This window comes from Lethenteron reissneri, unplaced genomic scaffold (assembly GCF_015708825.2).
Source record: "Lethenteron reissneri isolate LAM-NWPU_2019-01 unplaced genomic scaffold, ASM1570882v1 scaffold_78, whole genome shotgun sequence".
NCBI classification, from domain to species: domain Eukaryota; kingdom Metazoa; phylum Chordata; class Hyperoartia; order Petromyzontiformes; family Petromyzontidae; genus Lethenteron; species Lethenteron reissneri.
The window spans coordinates 110,144-128,798 of record NW_026892307.1 but is presented as its reverse complement, the minus strand read 5'-3'; the positions used below and the strand labels follow the sequence as shown (position 1 = coordinate 128,798).

General features: G+C 56.3%; 1 protein-coding gene across 1 annotated transcript in view; it reads right to left on the bottom strand.

The window, feature by feature from the left end:
• Positions 1–2,240: 2,240 nt before the first annotated feature.
• LOC133340130 (amyloid-beta A4 protein-like) overlaps positions 2,241–18,655 on the bottom strand; it is a 45,435-nt gene continuing 29,020 nt past the window's right edge. The window contains 8 exon segments of the mRNA XM_061548187.1: positions 2,241–2,398; positions 2,434–2,775; positions 2,811–3,023; positions 3,076–6,985; positions 8,172–8,390; positions 8,547–8,692; positions 8,803–8,871; positions 10,876–11,223. Coding sequence (XP_061404171.1) covers positions 6,884–6,985; positions 8,172–8,390; positions 8,547–8,692; positions 8,803–8,871; positions 10,876–11,223 — 884 coding nt within the window. The 3' untranslated portion in view covers positions 2,241–2,398; positions 2,434–2,775; positions 2,811–3,023; positions 3,076–6,883.

Here is an 18,655-nt window from a genome sequence, read left to right as displayed (position 1 = left end):
ACTGTTATGTCATGTAGGACAGTCTGCACAAACGCCACCCTCTCTCAGCATTTCGCTTGGGAGATCATCTCTGCCTGGCGCTTATCCTGGTCTCAGACTCTGGATCACCTGAGTGTCTGGCACTTCAGCCAGACACTCACAGGGGGTGACTTCTTACAGTATTTGAGGCACCACAGCCTCAGCAGGGTCATCCCCACTTTGCCCATGTTTCCAGGTCGAGGGATTTCCCCTCCAATAAGCTCCCTCCCCCAAGACCTTCGTGGAAGTCAGAGATCGGATCACCTTTCTTTCCTCGAATGGTGATAGGTGTGGCGCTGCAAGTAATTTTTTATGGGGTTATCGTGATTTGTGATCGCGGGCTACTGAAGTAGACTCCATCTCCTCAGCAACCCGTGACTACCACACATCCTTGCAGTGCCGCACGGCTCTCCGAACCTCCGAGTGAAGGCTGCGGTAAGCCGCCTCATTCTCCGATGTGGGATGCTGTAGCCGATGAGTGGGCCTGTCACTTCTTCTCAGCCATCCTGAACACCTCCTCTGTCAGCCAGGGTCTCTGCGGAGGTCTGGACCGTGTACCCAAAGCAGTCATTGCAGCTGCATGAGCCACAGTCCTAAGCCTCTCCCATTTCCCCTCGACATCAGAATTGGGGGACAATGCCAACCCCAGCTGCGATTATGAAAGTCATGCTTGCAACTTTCATCAGACAGCTGAAAACCAAGCCACTGTTGGTTTGAATAGGGTCCTGGATATTCACCCACCACCGGAGTAGAAAAATGCCAGGCGCATCTTACAGATGACAAGCAGATCCGCTCCACCGTAGGTCCTGGTACCAAGGACATGGGCCCGCATCTGCTGTTCCATCACTATATAGTCCAGCAGATGTTCTTGCTTGGACCCAGCGTGCATCCATGATGTTGTGTGAATGCGCTGATGCCGGAACAGCGTGTTAGTAATTACAAGCCCATGGGCTGCACAAAAGTCTTGCAGCCCCCTACCGTTGCTATTGAGCTGATCTGGCCCATGCCTTCCAATCACTCCAGACCAGGTGCCAGCATCATGACCAACTTGGGCATTAAAGTCACCCAACACAATGACTGTATCCCAAGGGGCCACTTTAGCTCACACCTGTGACTGGTGATCAAAGAAGGCATCCGACTCATCGCCTTGCTTGCATCCTTCCACTGATGTTCATCTTTGGTGGGGGTGTAAGTAACCACGACCACCACTCCTCACCTCTGGTTGATGGGAAGGCAAGCCCACAGAGTAGCCGGGGCTTACACCTTCCCACAACCCACTGCCAAGCTCCCTTCATAATTTTGTTCAGAAGAGCCACTCCCTGTTGTTTAGCAGTCTCCTGCCCTGAGTAGAAGACTGTTCACCCCTCATGGCCGCTGCGGTGGCTACAAGCGCCACAAGAGGAAAAGCCGAATGGAATTGGCCGGTTCAATGGCAATGCTCGCATCGACCACAGCGTTATCGTCCTGAACCACAGGGGAGGTCGGAAGTTGTTTTCTGGGACTCCCCCATGGCAAGGTGGCGACCCATCTGCCCTCTCAACCACCAATACCAACAACAGCCATTCCCCACTAAGTTACGGTGATGTCAACATGGTGCCTGCACCAGATGCACTTTGAGGCCACGTGAAGTGTCGAAGGCTCGCCGACATGAGGTCTTGGGATATGCTCAGCAGGTGCCATGGGTTGGCTGACTGAGATGACTGGCAGATGCACCATCACACGTACCCCCCTACTGTGCCAACTTGCTGTATTTTAGCTACCCAGTGCTCCACTTGCTGTTGTCGCTCCTCTGCCCTCCGTTGTTGCTGCAGGGGAACTTCCTCCAGCTACCCAGTAGCAGCAGCGTCCTTCACGAGCCTCCTCCAAAGGCCGATCTTGACACCGTTGGCGCCGGTCATCGACAAGTACACTCAGCTCCACATCCTCCCGTACCGCATCAGCTACGTCTCTTCTCCAGCCTGTGTCATGCCCATTCATCTCCCTCTATGCGGGCCAAACAAAAGCTGCTTGGGCATGCAGTGGCTGGGCATGTGCAGGCTACATGACCCAGCCTATGCAGCCTCGCCTGCCGGAGCAGCTTACCGATGGGAATGTGTCAGGTTAACACCCAGGAGATGGATCGTAGGCAGGGCCAGCCTGAATGTTTCAAACCAGCGTCAATGTTCCACCAGAGGGGTCCATGTTTCATAAGCGTAAAGAAGGACTCACCACCACCACAGATGTCCACCAGAGTCTGGATCCTTTATTGGTCCACATCGCGACGTCCGTGAACGTTTGTAAGTCTTAATTTTATTTTAAATAGCGAGCTCTCGTGGTCACAGAGTTCCATCTAAAACCTAGCGAGGGGACTAGCGGGGGCTGCACAGAATCATCGTTAAATCTCACCACTTCCGTCTACCTCACCACTCCGTCTACCTCACCACTCCGTCTACCTCACCACTATCTTACCACTCTCTACCTCACCACTCCGTCTACCTCACCACTCCGTCTACCTCACCACCCCGTCTACCTCACCACTATCTTACCACTCTCTACCTCACCACTCCGTCTACCTCACCACCCCGTCTACCTCACCACTCCGTCTACCTCACCACTATCTTACCACTCTCTACCTCACCACTACCTCATCACTCTCTACCTCACCACTCCGTCTACCTCACCACTCCGTCTACCTCACCACTCCGTCTACATCACCACCCCGTCTACCTCACCACCCCGTCTACCTCACCACTCCGTCTACCTCACCACTCCGTCTACCTCACTACCCCGTCTACCTCACCACCCCCGTCTACCTCACCACCCCGTCTACCTCACCACTATCTTACCACTCTCTACCTCACCACTCCGTCTACCTCATCACTACCTCACCACTATCTTACCACTCTCTACCTCACCACTACCTCACCACTCCGTCTACCTCACCACCCCATCTAACTCACCACTATCTTACCACTCTCTAACTCACCACTCCGTCTACCTCATCACTACCTCACCACTCCATCTACCTCACCACTCCATCTACCTCACCACTCCATCTACCTCACCACCCCCGTCTACCTCTCCACTATCTTACCACTCTCTAACTCACCACTACCTCACCACCCCTTCGACCTCACAACTACCTCACCACCCCATCTACCTCATCACCTACAGATCCCTCTACTTCATCATCCCATACAGACCCGCCATCCCCCCCTCCTCCCCCCCCCCCCTTAGGTGTCGTGGTTGTGAAGGGGACTCGGTGAGGTTTCAACGACGAAGACTCTACTCGAACCTCCTATTCCTCCACCACCTCCTCCTATTCCTCCACCTCCTATTATTCCTCCACCTCATCCTCCAATTCCTCCTCTACCTCCAATCCTAATCTCGCAACCTCTTTTACCAACCAGTAGCGCTAATTACATGCAGTATATGCAGAATACTCACTCGAGTACTAAACTCAATACACACACACACCCAGCACACACCACGCACCCGGGGGTCTACAGACCCAGGGGTCGAGTCATGGTCTAGAGCAGGGGTGGGGAACGTCCGGCCCGCGGGCCGTATGAGGCCCGCAAAATCATTTAATCTGACCCTGCCAAGGCAACCACAGGCGGGACTCAAAATTCAATAAATCTCGGAGCAAACCTGGAAAAGCAGTTGCGAGTAGTAACATCATCAATACCAGCTAACATCACACGCCTCGCCAAAGAGAAGCAGTTCCAGCCATCACATTAGGGGCGAGTTAATTAAATATTTGACCAAACATAACAGGCAAATTTTTAAGTTGATAATTTTCTATGATGTTATAAATATCCAAATGGCCCTTGGCAGAAAAAAAGGTTCCCCACCCCTGGTCTAAAAGACCCGGGGGTCGAGAAAGTCATGGTCTAGAGACTCGCAGTCTAGAGAGTCATGGTCTACAGACGCGGGCTCTAGAGACCATCTGACCACTCTCAGGATGCAATCTCTTCCCGTCATAACCATAATCATCATCAAAATCACCATTACGATCAGCGCAATCATCATCATCATCATGACCATCACCTAACGACAACGTCTAACATCATGGTTACAAGTTAACAGCACGTATACACAGGTGATAGCATAGGTACACACACACGTACACCACATGTACACACACACTCGTACGCGTGTGCGGGTGTATGTGTACGTGTGCCCGTGAACACGCGTGTGCCCGTGAACACGCGTGTGCGTATCATTCTTTTTCTCGCCTCATTTGTTTTATATATAAAAAACCACACGGACGGCTAGAGTGCGCAGGGCAGTTAGTGACACCGACAGAGCAGTGAACAACGCAAATAAATAAAGCAGTGTCATTAACTATTAATTCACTATTCATCTAGCCAGGGGAGAGCCACCCCACTGAGATTCACTATTCATCTAGCCAGGGGAGAGTGACCCCACTGAGATTCACTATTCATCTAGCCAGGGGAGAGCCACCCCACTGAGATTCACTATTCATCTAGCCAGGAGTGAGAGACCCCACTGAGATTCACTATTCATCTAGCCAGGAGTGAGTGACCCCACTGAGATTCACTATTCATCTAGCCAGGGGAGAGTGACCCCACTGAGATTCACTATTCATCTAGCCAGGGGAGAGCCACCCCACTGAGATTCACTATTCATCTAGCCAGGAGTGAGAGACCCCACTGAGATTCACTATTCATCTAGCCAGGGGAGAGCCACCCCACTGAGATTCAATATTCATCTAGCCAGGGGAGAGTGACCCCACTGAGATTCACTATTCATCTAGCCAGGGGAGAGAGACCCCACTGAGATTCACTATTCATCTAGCCAGGAGAGAGAGACCCCACTGAGATTCACTATTCATCTAGCCAGGGGAGAGTGACCCCACAGAGATTCACTATTCATCTAGCCAGGGGAGAGTGACCCCACTGAGATTCACTATTCATCTAGCCAAGAGAGAGACCCCACTGAGATTCACTATTCATCTAGCCAGGGGAGAGTGACCCCACTGAGATTCACTATTCATCTAGCCAGGGGAGAGTGACCCCACTGAGATTCACTATTCATCTAGCCAGGGGAGAGAGACCCCACTGAGATTCACTATTCATCTAGCCAGGGGAGAGCCACCCCACTGAGATTCACTATTCATCTAGCCAGGGGAGAGCCACCCCACTGAGATTCACTATTCATCTAGCCAGGGGAGAGAGACCCCACTGAGATTCACTATTCATCTAGCCAGGGGAGAGTGACCCCACTGAGATTCACTATTCATCTAGCCAGGGGAGAGAGACCCCACTGAGATTCACTATTCATCTAGCCAGGAGAGAGTGACCCCACTGAGATTCACTATTCATCTAGCCAGGGGAGAGAGACCCCACTGAGATTCACTATTCATCTAGCCAGGGGAGAGCCACCCCACTGAGATTCACTATTCATCTAGCCAGGGGAGAGCCACCCCACTGAGATTCAATATTCATCTAGCCAGGGGAGAGTGACCCCACTGAGATTCACTATTCATCTAGCCAGGAGAGAGAGACCCCACTGAGATTCACTATTCATCTAGCCAGGGGAGAGTGACCCCACAGAGATTCTCTATTCATCTAGCCAGGGGAGAGTGACCCCACTGAGATTCACTATTCATCTAGCCAAGAGAGAGACCCCACTGAGATTCACTATTCATCTAGCCAGGGGAGAGTGACCCCACTGAGATTCACTATTCATCTAGCCAGGGGAGAGAGACCCCACTGAGATTCACTATTCATCTAGCTAGGGGAGAGAGACCCCACTGAGATTCACTATTCATCTAGCCAGGGGAAAGAGACCCCACTGAGATTCACTATTCATCTAGCCAGGAGAGAGCCACCCCACTGAGATTCACTATTCATCTAGCCAGGAGAGAGCCACCCCACTGAGATTCACTATTCATCTAGCCAGGGGAGAGCCACCCCACTGAGATTCACTATTCATCTAGCCAGGAGAGAGAGACCCCACTGAGATTCACTATTCATCTAGCCAGGGGAGAGTGACCCCACTGAGATTCACTATTCATCTAGCCAGGGGAGAGCCATCCCACTGAGATTCACTATTCATCTAGCCAGGAGAGAGAGACCCCACTGAGATTCACTATTCATCTAGCCAGGGGAGAGCCACCCCACTGAGATTCACTATTCATCTAGCCAGGAGAGATTAGTGTGCAGACACCATTGTTTCGACTCTCACCACTGTGTGTAGACTCACCACCTCACCACTGTGTGGAGGCTCTCACCGTGGACCACTAAAACCGTGGATGTGACACCCAGCGAGAGAGAGGGCGATGTGGACAGAGTTTATATTTATATAGAGTGGGGTGTGCGGGGGGCGTATCTATAGTGGGGAATGTCTAGCGCAGTGTAGTATGGAGTGAATATTGTGTGTAGTGTTTAGTGTGGTGTGTAGTGTATATTGTAGTGTAGTGTATATTGTAGTGTGGTGTATAGTAGTGTAGTGTATATTAGTGTAGTGTATAGTAGTGTAGTGTATAGTAGAGTAGTGTGTGGTAGTGTAGTGCGTAGTAGTGTATAGTGTAGTGTAAAGTAGTGCTGTATAGTGTCGTGTATAGTTTAGTGTTGTGTATAGTTTAGTGTAGTGTATAGTAGTGTCTAGTGTAGTGGTAGTGTATAGTTTAGTGTATGGTGCAGTGTATAGTAGTGTATAGTCATGTATAGTAGTGTAGTGCAGCATATAGTGTAGTGTATAATAGTGTAGTGTATAGTTGTGCATAGTACTGTACGGTAGAGGAGTGTATCGTAGCATAGTGTATCGTAGGGTAGTTGTTTAGTGTAGTGTAGAGTAGCGTAGTGTTTGGTAGTGTAGTGTATAGTAGTGTAGGGTATACTGTAGTGTAACCTCAGCACTAGATGTGCATCTGCTCGAAGTACTTGTACGTTGGATTCTCGTATCCATTCTGCTGCATCTTGTTCAGATGGCGCTCTTCTGGGCTTAGAGCAGCATCAACCTGCAGCATCACCACCATCACCACCATGACCATCATCACCACCGTCAATACCATCCCCACCATCGTCACCATCATCACCATAATCATCATCACCCTAATCATCATCACCATAGTCATCATCACCATAATCATCACCGTCACCACCACTACCACCACTACCAACATCATCATCAACATCATCACCACCATCACCATCACCACCATGACCATCATCACCATCATTAGTCACCACCGTCACCACCACTATCATCACCACCAACATCACCACAGTCACCATCGCCACCACCACCGTCACCAACACAACCACCATCATCATCACAACCCCTCAAACAAAGTTGCCCCAGGCCACTGGGGCAAGTGCTGTTAACGAGCAGCAGTGTAACAATTAATTTATTAAGGCACCACGGTGCTAACCGCTGCCCCGCCACTCCCCATTAACAACTGCCGCTATTCGCCACTAAGTGACAATGACGTCGCCACGGCGCCCGTGCCAAGCTAGGTGCACCAGGAGGTCATGGGACAGACCTAGCAGGTGCCATGAGTTGCACTGCTGTGCCAGGCTAGGTGCACCAGGAGGAGGTCACAGGACAGACCCAAGAGGTGCCATGGGTTGCACTGCTGTGCCAGGCTAGGTGCACCAGGAGGTCACGGGGCAGACCCAGCAGGTGCCATGAGTTGCATGGCTGTGCCAGGCTAGGTGCACGAGGAGGTCATGGGACAGACCCAGCAGGTGCCATGGGCTGCATTGCTGTGCCAGGCTAGGTGCAGATTCACCACATGTGCCCCCTATGCAAACTGGCTTTGTTTTAGCTGCCCAGTGCTCTTCCTCACCACCTCCTCCTCAACACTTCCTCACCATCTGCTGCTCCATAACACCGTGGCTGATTCTGGTGTGCTGCTCACCCACCCACACACCCACACACCCATCAACACAGCCACCCACCCATCAACACACCCACCCACCAACACACCCACCCATCAACACACCCACCCACCCATCAACACACCCACCCACCCATTCACTCATCCATCCACTCACTCCACTCACACTCATCCACCCACTCATCTACCCACCCAGTTACTCACCCACCCACCAACCCACACACCCACCCACACACCCACCCACACTCACCCACTCACCCACACCCACCCACCCATTCACCCACCCACACACTCACCCACTCACCTCTACGACGCCGTGGCTGATGCTGGCGTGCTGTTGCTGCTGCTGCTTGCGCCGCAGCACGGCCAGCGACAGGACGATGGCGGCCGCGACGATCGAAGCCCCGGCCAGGAGTCCCACCAGGGCCCCGCGGTTCACCAGCCCCTCCCCCTCATCCTCCTCACCATCGTCGTCGTCATCCTCACCGCCGCCCTCGCCACCGTGCTGACGCCCACCACGCATCTACGGGGGAGGGGGAGTTGGATTCTCAGATTCACTATCTCTTAACATGGCCCATAGAATTCATATGGGAACCGGTTCCCTGTCTCATAACAGCTGCCGCTATCAGCCGATGCCGATATTATCGGAGGATGATGCCAACGACGACGATGACCTCACCATCTTCTGCGGGAGTTGGTAGACAGCCGAGTCCTGTTGAGTCCCCTTGGAGCCCAGAGGGGGAGCCTTGACCAGAATCTCGTTGGTGAGGATCTCCAGGTACTCCTCCTCCTCCTGGTCATCCACCTCCTCCTCCTCCACGAGGCCTGGACTCACCCACCCACCCCCTCATCAGACCCACCGACTCACCACAGAGACATATAGACTCACCACACTGACACCCATAGACTCACCACACAGAGACCCACAGACTCACCATGTGTGTAGCTGGATTTATCTGGAATGGTCCTGTGGCCAGGGTTGTATTTCGATGACTTCTGGCTCCCTACACAGAGAAAGAATGACACAGCCACCGTGAACCCAGCCACACGGCTACCGTGAACCCGGCCACACGGCCACCGTGAACCCGGCCACACGGCCACCGTGAACCCGGCCACACGTGCACCGTGAACCCGGCCACACGACCACCGTGACCCCGGCCACACGGCCACCGTGAACCCGGCCACACGGCCACCGTGAACCCGGCCACACGACCACCGTGACCCCGGCCACACGACCACCGTGACCCCGACCACACGACCACCGTGACCCCGGCCACACGACCACCGTGACCCCGGCCACACGACCACCGTGACCCCGGCCACACAGCCACCGTGAACCCGGCCACACGACCACCTTGAACCCTCTTCTTGGTTCTTTCGGTAAAGTCACGTAGAAGGAAAATAATAAAATAATAAAAAGAAAACATTATAAAATAATTCTCACGACGTTTCGGCCACAACGCAAGCAGCCGTCTTCAGGTGGAGAACAGATCTGTCGAGAAGGCAGAGTCTGAATCCGGCCACACGGCCACCATGAACCCGGCCACACGACCACCGTGACCCCGGCCACACGGCCATCTTGAACCCGGCCACACAGCCACCGTGACCCCGGCCACACGACCACCGTGAACACGGCCACACGACCACCGTGACCCCGGCCACACAACCACCGTGACCCCGGCCACATGACCACCGTGACCCCGGCCACACGACCACCGTGAACACGGCCACACGACCACCTTGAACCCGGCCACACGGCCACCGTGAACACGGCCACATGGCCACCATGAACACGGCCACACGGCCACCGTGAACCCGGCCACACGTCCACCTTGAACCCGGCCACACGTCCACCTTGAACCCGGCCACACGTCCACCTTGAACCCGGCCACACGTCCACCTTGAACCCGGCCACACGTCCACCTTGAACCCGGCCACACGTCCACCTTGAACCCGGCCACACGGCCACCGTGAACACGGCCACACGACCACCATGAACCCAGAGACACGGCCACCGTGAACCCAGAGACACGGCCACCGTGAACACGGCCACACGACCACCATGATCCCAGAGACACGGCCACCGTGACCCCGGCCACACGACCACCTTGAACCCGGCCACACGACCACCTTGAACCCGGCCACACGACCACCGTGAACACGGCCACACGGCCACCGTGAACACGGCCACCGTGAACCCGGCCACACGACCACCTTGAACCCGGCCACACGACCACCGTGAACACGGCCACACGACCACCGTGAACACGGCCACACGACCACCGTGAACACGGCCACACGACCACCGTGAACACGGCCACACGACCACCGTGAACACGGCCACATGGCCATCGTGAACCCGGCCACACGGCCACCGTGAACACGGCCACCGTGAACACGGCCACACGGCCACCGTGAACCCAGAGACACGGCCACCGTGAACCCGGCCACACGACCACCGTGACCCCGGCCACACGACCATCTTGAACCCGGCCACATGGCCACCGTGAACACGGCCACACGACCACCGTGACCCCGGCCACACGACCACCGTGAACCCAGCCACACAGCCACCGTGAACCCAGCCACACGACCACCGTGACCCCGGCCACACGACCACCGTGACCCCGGCCACACGACCATCTTGAACCCGGCCACACGGCCACCGTGAACCCGGCCACACAGCCATCTTGAACCCGGCCACACGGCCACCGTGAACACGGCCACACGACCACCATGAACTCAGAGACACGGCCACCGTGAACCCGGCCACACGACCACAGTGACCCCGGCCACACGACCACCGTGACCCCGGCCACACGACCACCGTGACCCCGGCCACACGACCATCTTGAACCCGGCCAGACGGCCATCTGGAACCCAGCCACACGGCCACCGTGATACCAGCCACACGGCCACCGTGAACACGGCCACACGGCCACAGTGACCCCAGCCACACGACCACCGTGAACCCAGCCACACGAACCCTCCGTGATTCCATCCCGTACCTGCGTAGCGAGTTGGAGCCACGGGTTGTCCGATCCGTGACGAGGTGGGCAGCAGAGTGGGCGCTGCTTGAGCAGGAGGTGGGGGAGGAGGTGGAGGAGGAGGAGGAGGGGGAGGAGGGGGGCCAGAGGTGGAGGCGGCCAGGGGGAGCAGGGAGAAGGAGGGGGAGGGAGAGGCGGAGGGAGGAGAGGGAGGTAGAGGCAGGGCGTCCCTCCCGTAGCCACGGCGACCGGCAGGCAGGGGGATCTCTGCCTGCTGCTGTTGTTGTTGTTGTTGTTTGTGCTGTTTGTGCTGTTTGTGTCGCTGCTGCTGCTGTTGTTGGGTCTCGTGCAGTGGGGAGAGAGCGGCGGCTGTGGGGAGAGAGGGGGGGGGGGAAGAGAGGGGGAGGTGGTGGTGAGGAGGTGGATGAGGTGGAGCACTGGGTAGATAAATCGAAGTGAGTTGGCACAGTAGGGGGCACATGTGGTGAATCAGCATCTCGCCTGGCACAGAAATGTAACCCATGGCACCTGAGGGGTCTGTCATGTGACCTCCTCCTCGTGCACCTAGCCTGGCACAAGCGTTGTGGTGGTCGTTGTGTCACTACTACTACTACCGTGTTACTACTGCTGTGTTACTACTACTACTGTGTTACTACTACTACTGTGTTACTACTACTACTGTGTTACTACTACTGCTGTGTTACTACTACTACCGTGTTACTACTGTAGTAAGTATTTAGGAGGCTTGACGACAGGGTCGGAGGCACACTTATTTATTACACCAACTTGTGCACAGTAACGGGTACACGCAGTACTTAAGGGGGTATCGTCCCCTTCACTTGTCTACAGGGATACACAACATCTAACCCCGCTAACCTACGCCCAAGTCCTCCACTACGGAGCTAGGGGAGGCTACCTATCCCAGCCCTGGTCAAGCTGGGATCCCGGCACCCTGAGTCTCCAGACCGGCTCGTCAGTCTGGGCTCTCGGGGCCACGCCACCGGCTTGCCCTGGTCGGCCCTTAAAAGGACAGCGAGCCAGGGGAGCTCTGGGGCCTATTCTAGCTGGTCTTCCGTCTTCACTGGTTAAAGCTGATCTCGACCTTGAGCCCTCCGGCTCACCACCCTTTATAGGACTCGGCCCCCGGGAGGGGCCCGTGGGGGATGCAGGTGCGGACGTCGGTGCGAGCACCTCCCCTGTGTATGGCCCTAACCCCGCCCATTGTGTTTGTTAGCCATCCGTGGCCATGCACAATTACACCTCTACCTCCGTGGCCATGCACAATTACACCTCTACATCACCCCCCCCCCCTGTACAGCTCGCAGCCGTCCCTGGCTGCAAAAAAAATATCAGAATAAAGGTGCATCCCTCCCGAAAAGCGTGTGTGTGCCTCGCGTAATTTTAACAAGAACAATGAGAACCATAACAAGAACAACAACAGGAAGAGAAAAAAAATAACCCGACGCACCCCCCCGAATAAATACCCCATTCCCCAAAACCAACATATATACACGCACTCCGGACGCCTCCCCCCCACTGTCCGCAAGGGCCCCCCAACGGCCGACCTCACAATAGTCTGCGCATTTTGGCGCGCGTTCTCACGGCGGGCCCGTCACAAGGGCCCGCCCTGGCACGCTCAGTAGCGGTTGTTGATGGTCCAGGTGCAAGAGAGTCTGGCGTCGCTGGCGAGTGACCCCCGACCCCTCCGGGAGGGGTTGGCGGGCGTGGACCCGTCACTCCTGTTGCACCTGGAGATGGAACAGTTGATGTGAGGTTAGGCGAGAGCAGCGACGTCGGGGAGTCGGCGGACCCCTCACACGTTTGGCCATGCGTGTGTGTGTGTGAACCACGGGGCGGCGCAATGAACTGTTTCAACCTTGAGGGGTGCACGTACCACCGACGCCTCCCCCATTTGACGCGAACACATTGCGGCCGCAAGACCTGTACGACCTCCACTGGCCCCCGCCACGGCCGTACCAACTTTGACGAGGTTGCCAGCGGCACCTGGGGACAGTGCAACCATGCCCTGTCCCCTGGTTTCCATTTGAACACATGTACCCGCCCCAGCCGAAGCCTCTCGTTCGCCTTCTGGCGGAGTTCAGAATTTTGCACGGCCGCTTCCCGCGCCTCAGATAATTTGCTGATGTTAAATTTAACGTGTTCGGACAAGGTAGACTTCGCCTGAGGCGCCGAGAGCTTCAGCTGGGTCGTCACAGGGGGGTTAGCCTCGCGGCCATACATTAAAAAGAAAGGGGAAAATCCGGTGGCCGCGTGGGGAGCCATCCTGTAGGCTTGTAACACACCGGGAATGCGAAGGTCCCAATCTGTCTGGGATTCCGATACCTGCTGGGACAGCATGGACGTGACAGTCCGATGCAGCCGTTCCACCATCCCGTCAGTTTGCGGGTGATACGGGGAGGTCCGAATTTTCTCTGTACCCAAGAGATCGCACACCTCGCGGAGGAGTTTCCCCGAAAAATTCTTACCCTGGTCAGTCAGCAGCCGTTCCGGAGCACCCTTGTCGAGGACATAGCCCTGGACAAAGGCCTCCGCGATGGCTGCAGCCGACTGGTTGGCCAGGGGCCAGGCCATAGGCCATCTCGTGAAGTATTCGACCCCCGTCAATAAATACCTATTTCCCCTGGGTGTAGCGGGAAATGGGCCGAGAATATCCAGAGCAACGAGCTCGTTAACCCGGGAAACCTTTATGGACTGCAGCGGAGGGTTGGACCCCCTCGCTGGTGGCTTCCGCTGCGCGCATTGCGTGCATGACCAAGAGATCCCCCACGTCCTTTGCCATGCCCGGCCAGAAGAAATCGAGCTGGAGCATGGCAAAGGTGTTGTGAACCCCCAAGTGCAGGAGCCGCTCATGCGCAGCCCATACCACCTTACCCCTCAATGCTGCAGGCACTACAAGCCGTTGGCGGCGGGATTTTCCGTCCCAGTGCATTAAAAGCCCCTGGAACAACCCCCACGAGTCAACGTTCGCCACCCCCTGACCAACCCCCCCGGTGCGACGGCGCAGAGCGAGGAGGGAGGTGTCCTCCATTTGCAGGCGTCCCCATTCCGCAACCGACAACCCCAGCAACGAATCCCTCCCTTCTTGCTCGATAGGACCCGAAGCCGAAGGCGCATCGGCGGCGGCCACGAAGACCGAATCGGTGGCCACGTTCGGGGGCCTACAACGCCCCGAACCCAAGAGGCAGGCACACTCCGAAGTGGGTGGCAACCGTGACAGGGCGTCAGCGTTCGTGTGGCGGACGCCCTTACGATATGTGGTGACAAAGTCGTAGTCCTGGAGAATCTCCAACCATCGGGACAACTGCCCCGATGGTTGTTGAACCCGCAGGGCGTACTGTAGAGCGGCATGATCTGTACGGACGGTGAAACGCCGACCGTACAGATACGGGCGGTACTGCTGAATGAAATAAACAATTGCCAATAATTCCCGACGGGTAACGCAGTACCGTTGTTCCGCCGGAGACAGTACTCGACTACCGTAAGCCACCACATGCTCTACGCCCCCGATGAGCTGGGACAGCACGCCCCCAATGCCCGTGTTACTTGCGTCTGTATCGAGCAAGAAGGGTTGTGAGAAATCGGGGTAATTTAACGGTGGAGCCCCCACCAGGGCATTCCGGAGGGCGCGAAAAGCAGCCTCTTCCTCCGGCCCCCAATGAAACCTGACCCCCTTGGACGTCAAGGCGTGCAATGGTTTCGCGATCGTAGCGAAGTCAGCCACAAACCGTCGGTAGTACGACGCGAAGCCAATGAAACTCCTGACCTCTCCCACCGAGGTGGGAGTTGGCCAGGAGCTGACGCATTCCGTTTTGGCGGGATCAGTGGATATCCCCGAGCGCCCCACAATGTGACCCAAATACCGCACCGATTCGCCGAGCAAATGGCACTTCTGCGGTTTAAATTTTAAATTGGCAGCCCGCATTTTGAGAAAAACAGCACGCAATCTCTGGAGGTGTTCATCGAACGATTTGCTAAAGACGATGACGTCGTCCAAGTAAATCAAACACGAATCCCATTGCAAGCCTGCCAAGACCAGTTCCATTAACCCCTGAAAAGTTGCTGGCGCGGAATGTAAGCCCATCGGCAAGCGGTTAAATTGGAAGAGGCCTTGCGGTGTACGGAAAGCCGTCTTAGGTTTGGATTCGTCATCCAGAGGAAGCTGCCAGAATCCAGAAAGTAAATCGAGGGTGGAAAAGAATCGCGCCCCCGCCAAGGCATCGAGCGACTCATCCATTCGAGGAAGCGGGTACGCATCTGCCACAGAAATTTTGTTCAATCGCCGAAAGTCGACACAAAACCGCAGTGAGCCGTCGTGTTTTTTCACCAAAACGATCGGCGCGCCCCACGGGCTGTTGGAAGGGGAAATGATATCGGCGGCTAGCATGTCATCAACAGCCGATTTGACATGATCCTTTTCGGCGGGACTCAACCGAAAGGAATTTTGGCGGATTGGCGCGCTGTCACCTGTGTCAATATGGTGTCGCAGCAATTTAGTACACCCAATATCAAATTTGTGTTGACTAAAAACGTCGGCAAATTCGTTCAGGAGAACTCGCAGCTGCGCACGCTGCGAGTCGGACAGGTCCACTGATCCCGCGCAAAGCGCATCCAGCCATCCATCATCACAGTCCGAATGCGGTCGCGACGGAGGATCGGTGCTTACCTGACCCACGAGTGGTTCCTCATAGGGTACCGGCGTTGCGTGTGCAAGCACGGTCCCTTGAGGAACCACGGCCGTTCGCGATCCGACATTAAGGACTGCAATGAAGGGGTCCCCATCCCCTTTCACTATGGTCTGAGCCGCTAGCAAATCGGGTCCATTGACCCCGGCCCGAGATGGTCCCAACAAGACTCCCCGAATCCGCAACCCCTTCCGCAAACGGCCGACGCAACCTAAGAGGGACGAGCATCTGAGCCCCCGGGGGTACGCGCACAGTTTTTGTCACGAGCGCCTGCACGGTGGCAAATGCCCGACGCCCCGTGGTGGGCAAAGACAAAAATGTAACACGTCGGCCCGACGGGAGCTCGATGCACCCCTGGTCAATCAAGATACGAATGGGCATTTTGGCCAAGAAATCCGTCCCCAACAGGCACGGAACCGCGAGTGAGGAGGAAACCAAAACAGGCCCGGATAATTTACTGTCTCCAATGCAAATTTTGGCGCGGATTTGCCCAATAATGCCCAGCGAGCCCCCGTTAGCGGCATAGCATGGCACGTCAACGGGGAGCAAGGGACGACTTTGAACGGGAAGGATGTTATAAATCAAATCAGAGATAATGGTCGCCGATGCCCGTGTCAATTAAAATCCGCACCTCTACCCCATCAATGTGACCGACCACGACCGACGATCCCGCCGACGCTGCAACGACACGATGGGCGAGCGCCGACCACTGACCCGGTTGGAGCGCTCGCCGCATTTCAGAACAATCCGACGCAACGGCCGTCGATTTTTGAACCCTGTCCGTTTTAGCGCGCGAGTGTGTGTCGGATGTGTGCACGGGCCAAACGTGTGAGGTGTCACGACTCGCCGTATTTCTCTGCTGGAGCTTGGGTGGGGATGGCGCGGCGTCCTGGCGAGGTGTCGCCCCGCGCTGACGGGGAGCCCGGCACCCTGACGCAACGTGGCCTTGAAGGCCACAGTTGTAGCACCGTGTGAGCGCCCCAGATGGCCTGGGCTGCTCCTGGCGGCTCGGTCCGGTCCGAGCCTGTGGTGCCGCCGATCTCCATTCCCCCCGCCGCTCCACCCCGCAGACCTCCTCCGGTGGGAGGGTGGTGGCCGCCATGGCATGGCTGGTCACCCCCTTGGCGGCCTTGCGACGCAGGGACCGCAAGCCCCCGTGGATGTGGCGCGCGACCAGCAAGGACGACATCTCTGCGCCGTCTTGAGCCAAGACGGTGACGTTCAGCTCATCAGCGAGTAGTAGCAGCTTTTCAGCCACCATGGCGTCCACTCCCTCCTCGTCCATCCGCGGGAAAGCTGCCTTTGCCATGGCCAGGAGAGCCGTCCGGAAGGCCAGGGGCGATTCGTTGGCGCCCCGATGGCGATCGTGGAATAGCTGCCTGCAGTCCGAAGGCGGACCATAGACAGCTGACAGCAGCTGCAACGCCAAGTGCAGCGTGGCGCGCTTTTCCTTAGGCGCCGAGGTGAGAGTAGCCAGGGCGTCGTTGTCCAGCATCGCCGGCAGCGCGCGTAGTGCTTCGGCGTCCGTCCAGTTCGCCATCTCCTGATGAGCGATGAACCGTCTCCTGAAGCCGCCCCAGTCTCCGTCCGCGCCCACGAATTCTTTGAGAGGCGGCAGACGCTGCTGTAACGCGACGTCCGTGGCTGCGGATCGCGCTCCGTCGTCCCCAGCAGATGTTACAGTGTGGGCGGGCTGCGAGCATGGCATCGCCGGTCGCTCCGTTGTTGACGCGCTGGCCGGTGTTGATGATGTCACGGCTTGTGCTTGGCCCTCAGCAGTCACCTGACGCGGGCCGGCCCCGCCCTCTGCTCGCACTGTAGTGATGGCGGGAAATTTAACCGCGAGCCGCGTCGGGGTGGCGGGAAACGTCGCCGCGCGTCGGCTGCTGTCGTCGTCCCGCGCAGCCCCTCCAGCCCCCAGCCGCGTGATCTCCTCCAACGCGGCGGCCGCGGCGTAGAGCAGTTCCGCCAGGCGGGAGTGAGCCAGCCGGAGTCCCTCGGCCGACGCATCCCCCCCTTCCTGTCGTAGCAGCGCGGGCGTACTCGGCCCCGGCTGCTCCGATCCGACCCCGGCCATCTCTGGTGGTGATTCGGCCGTGGCGTCTTCTATCTCCGACTCCCTGGTACGTGTCGTCCCTCGTGTGTCCATCGTTGAACGTTTTACTTCTGACACCAGATGTAGTAAGTATTTAGGAGGCTTGACGACAGGGTCGGAGGCACACTTATTTATTACACCAACTTGTGCACAGTAACGGGTACACGCAGTACTTAAGGGGGTATCGTCCCCTTCACTTGTCTACAGGGATACACAACATCTAACCCCGCTAACCTACGCCCAAGTCCTCTACTACGGAGCTAGGGGAGGCTACCTATCCCAGCCCTGGTCAAGCTGGGATCCCGGCACCCTGAGTCTCCAGACCGGCTCGTCAGTCTGGGCTCTCGGGGCCACGCCACCGGCTTGCCCTGGCCGGCCCTTACAAGGACAGCGAGCCAGGGGAGCTCTGGGGCCTATTCTAGCTGGTCTTCCGTCTTCGCTGGTTAAAGCTGATCTCGACCTCGAGCCCTCCGGCTCACCACCCTTTATAGGACTCGGCCCCCGGGAGGGGCCCGTGGGGGATGCAGGTGCGGACGTCGGTGCGAGCACCTCCCCTGTGTACGGCCCTAACCCCGCCCATTGTGTTTGTTAGCCATCCGTGGCCATGCACAATTACACCTCTACCTCCGTGGCCATGCACAATTACACCTCTACACTACTACTGCTGTGTTACTACTACTGCTGTGTTACTACTACTGTGTTACTACTACTACTGTGTTACTACTACTACTGTGTTACTACTACTGCTGTGTTACTACTACTGCTGTGTTACTACTACTGCTGTGTTACTACTACTGCTGTGTTACTACTACTACTGTGTTACTACTACTACTGTGTTACTACTACTGTTACTACTACTACTACTGTTACTACTACTACTACTGTGTTACTACTACTGCTGTGTTACTACTACTACTGCTGTGTTACTACTACTACTGTGTTACTACTACTACTGCTGTGTTACTACTACTACTGCTGTGTTACTACTACTACTACTGTGTTA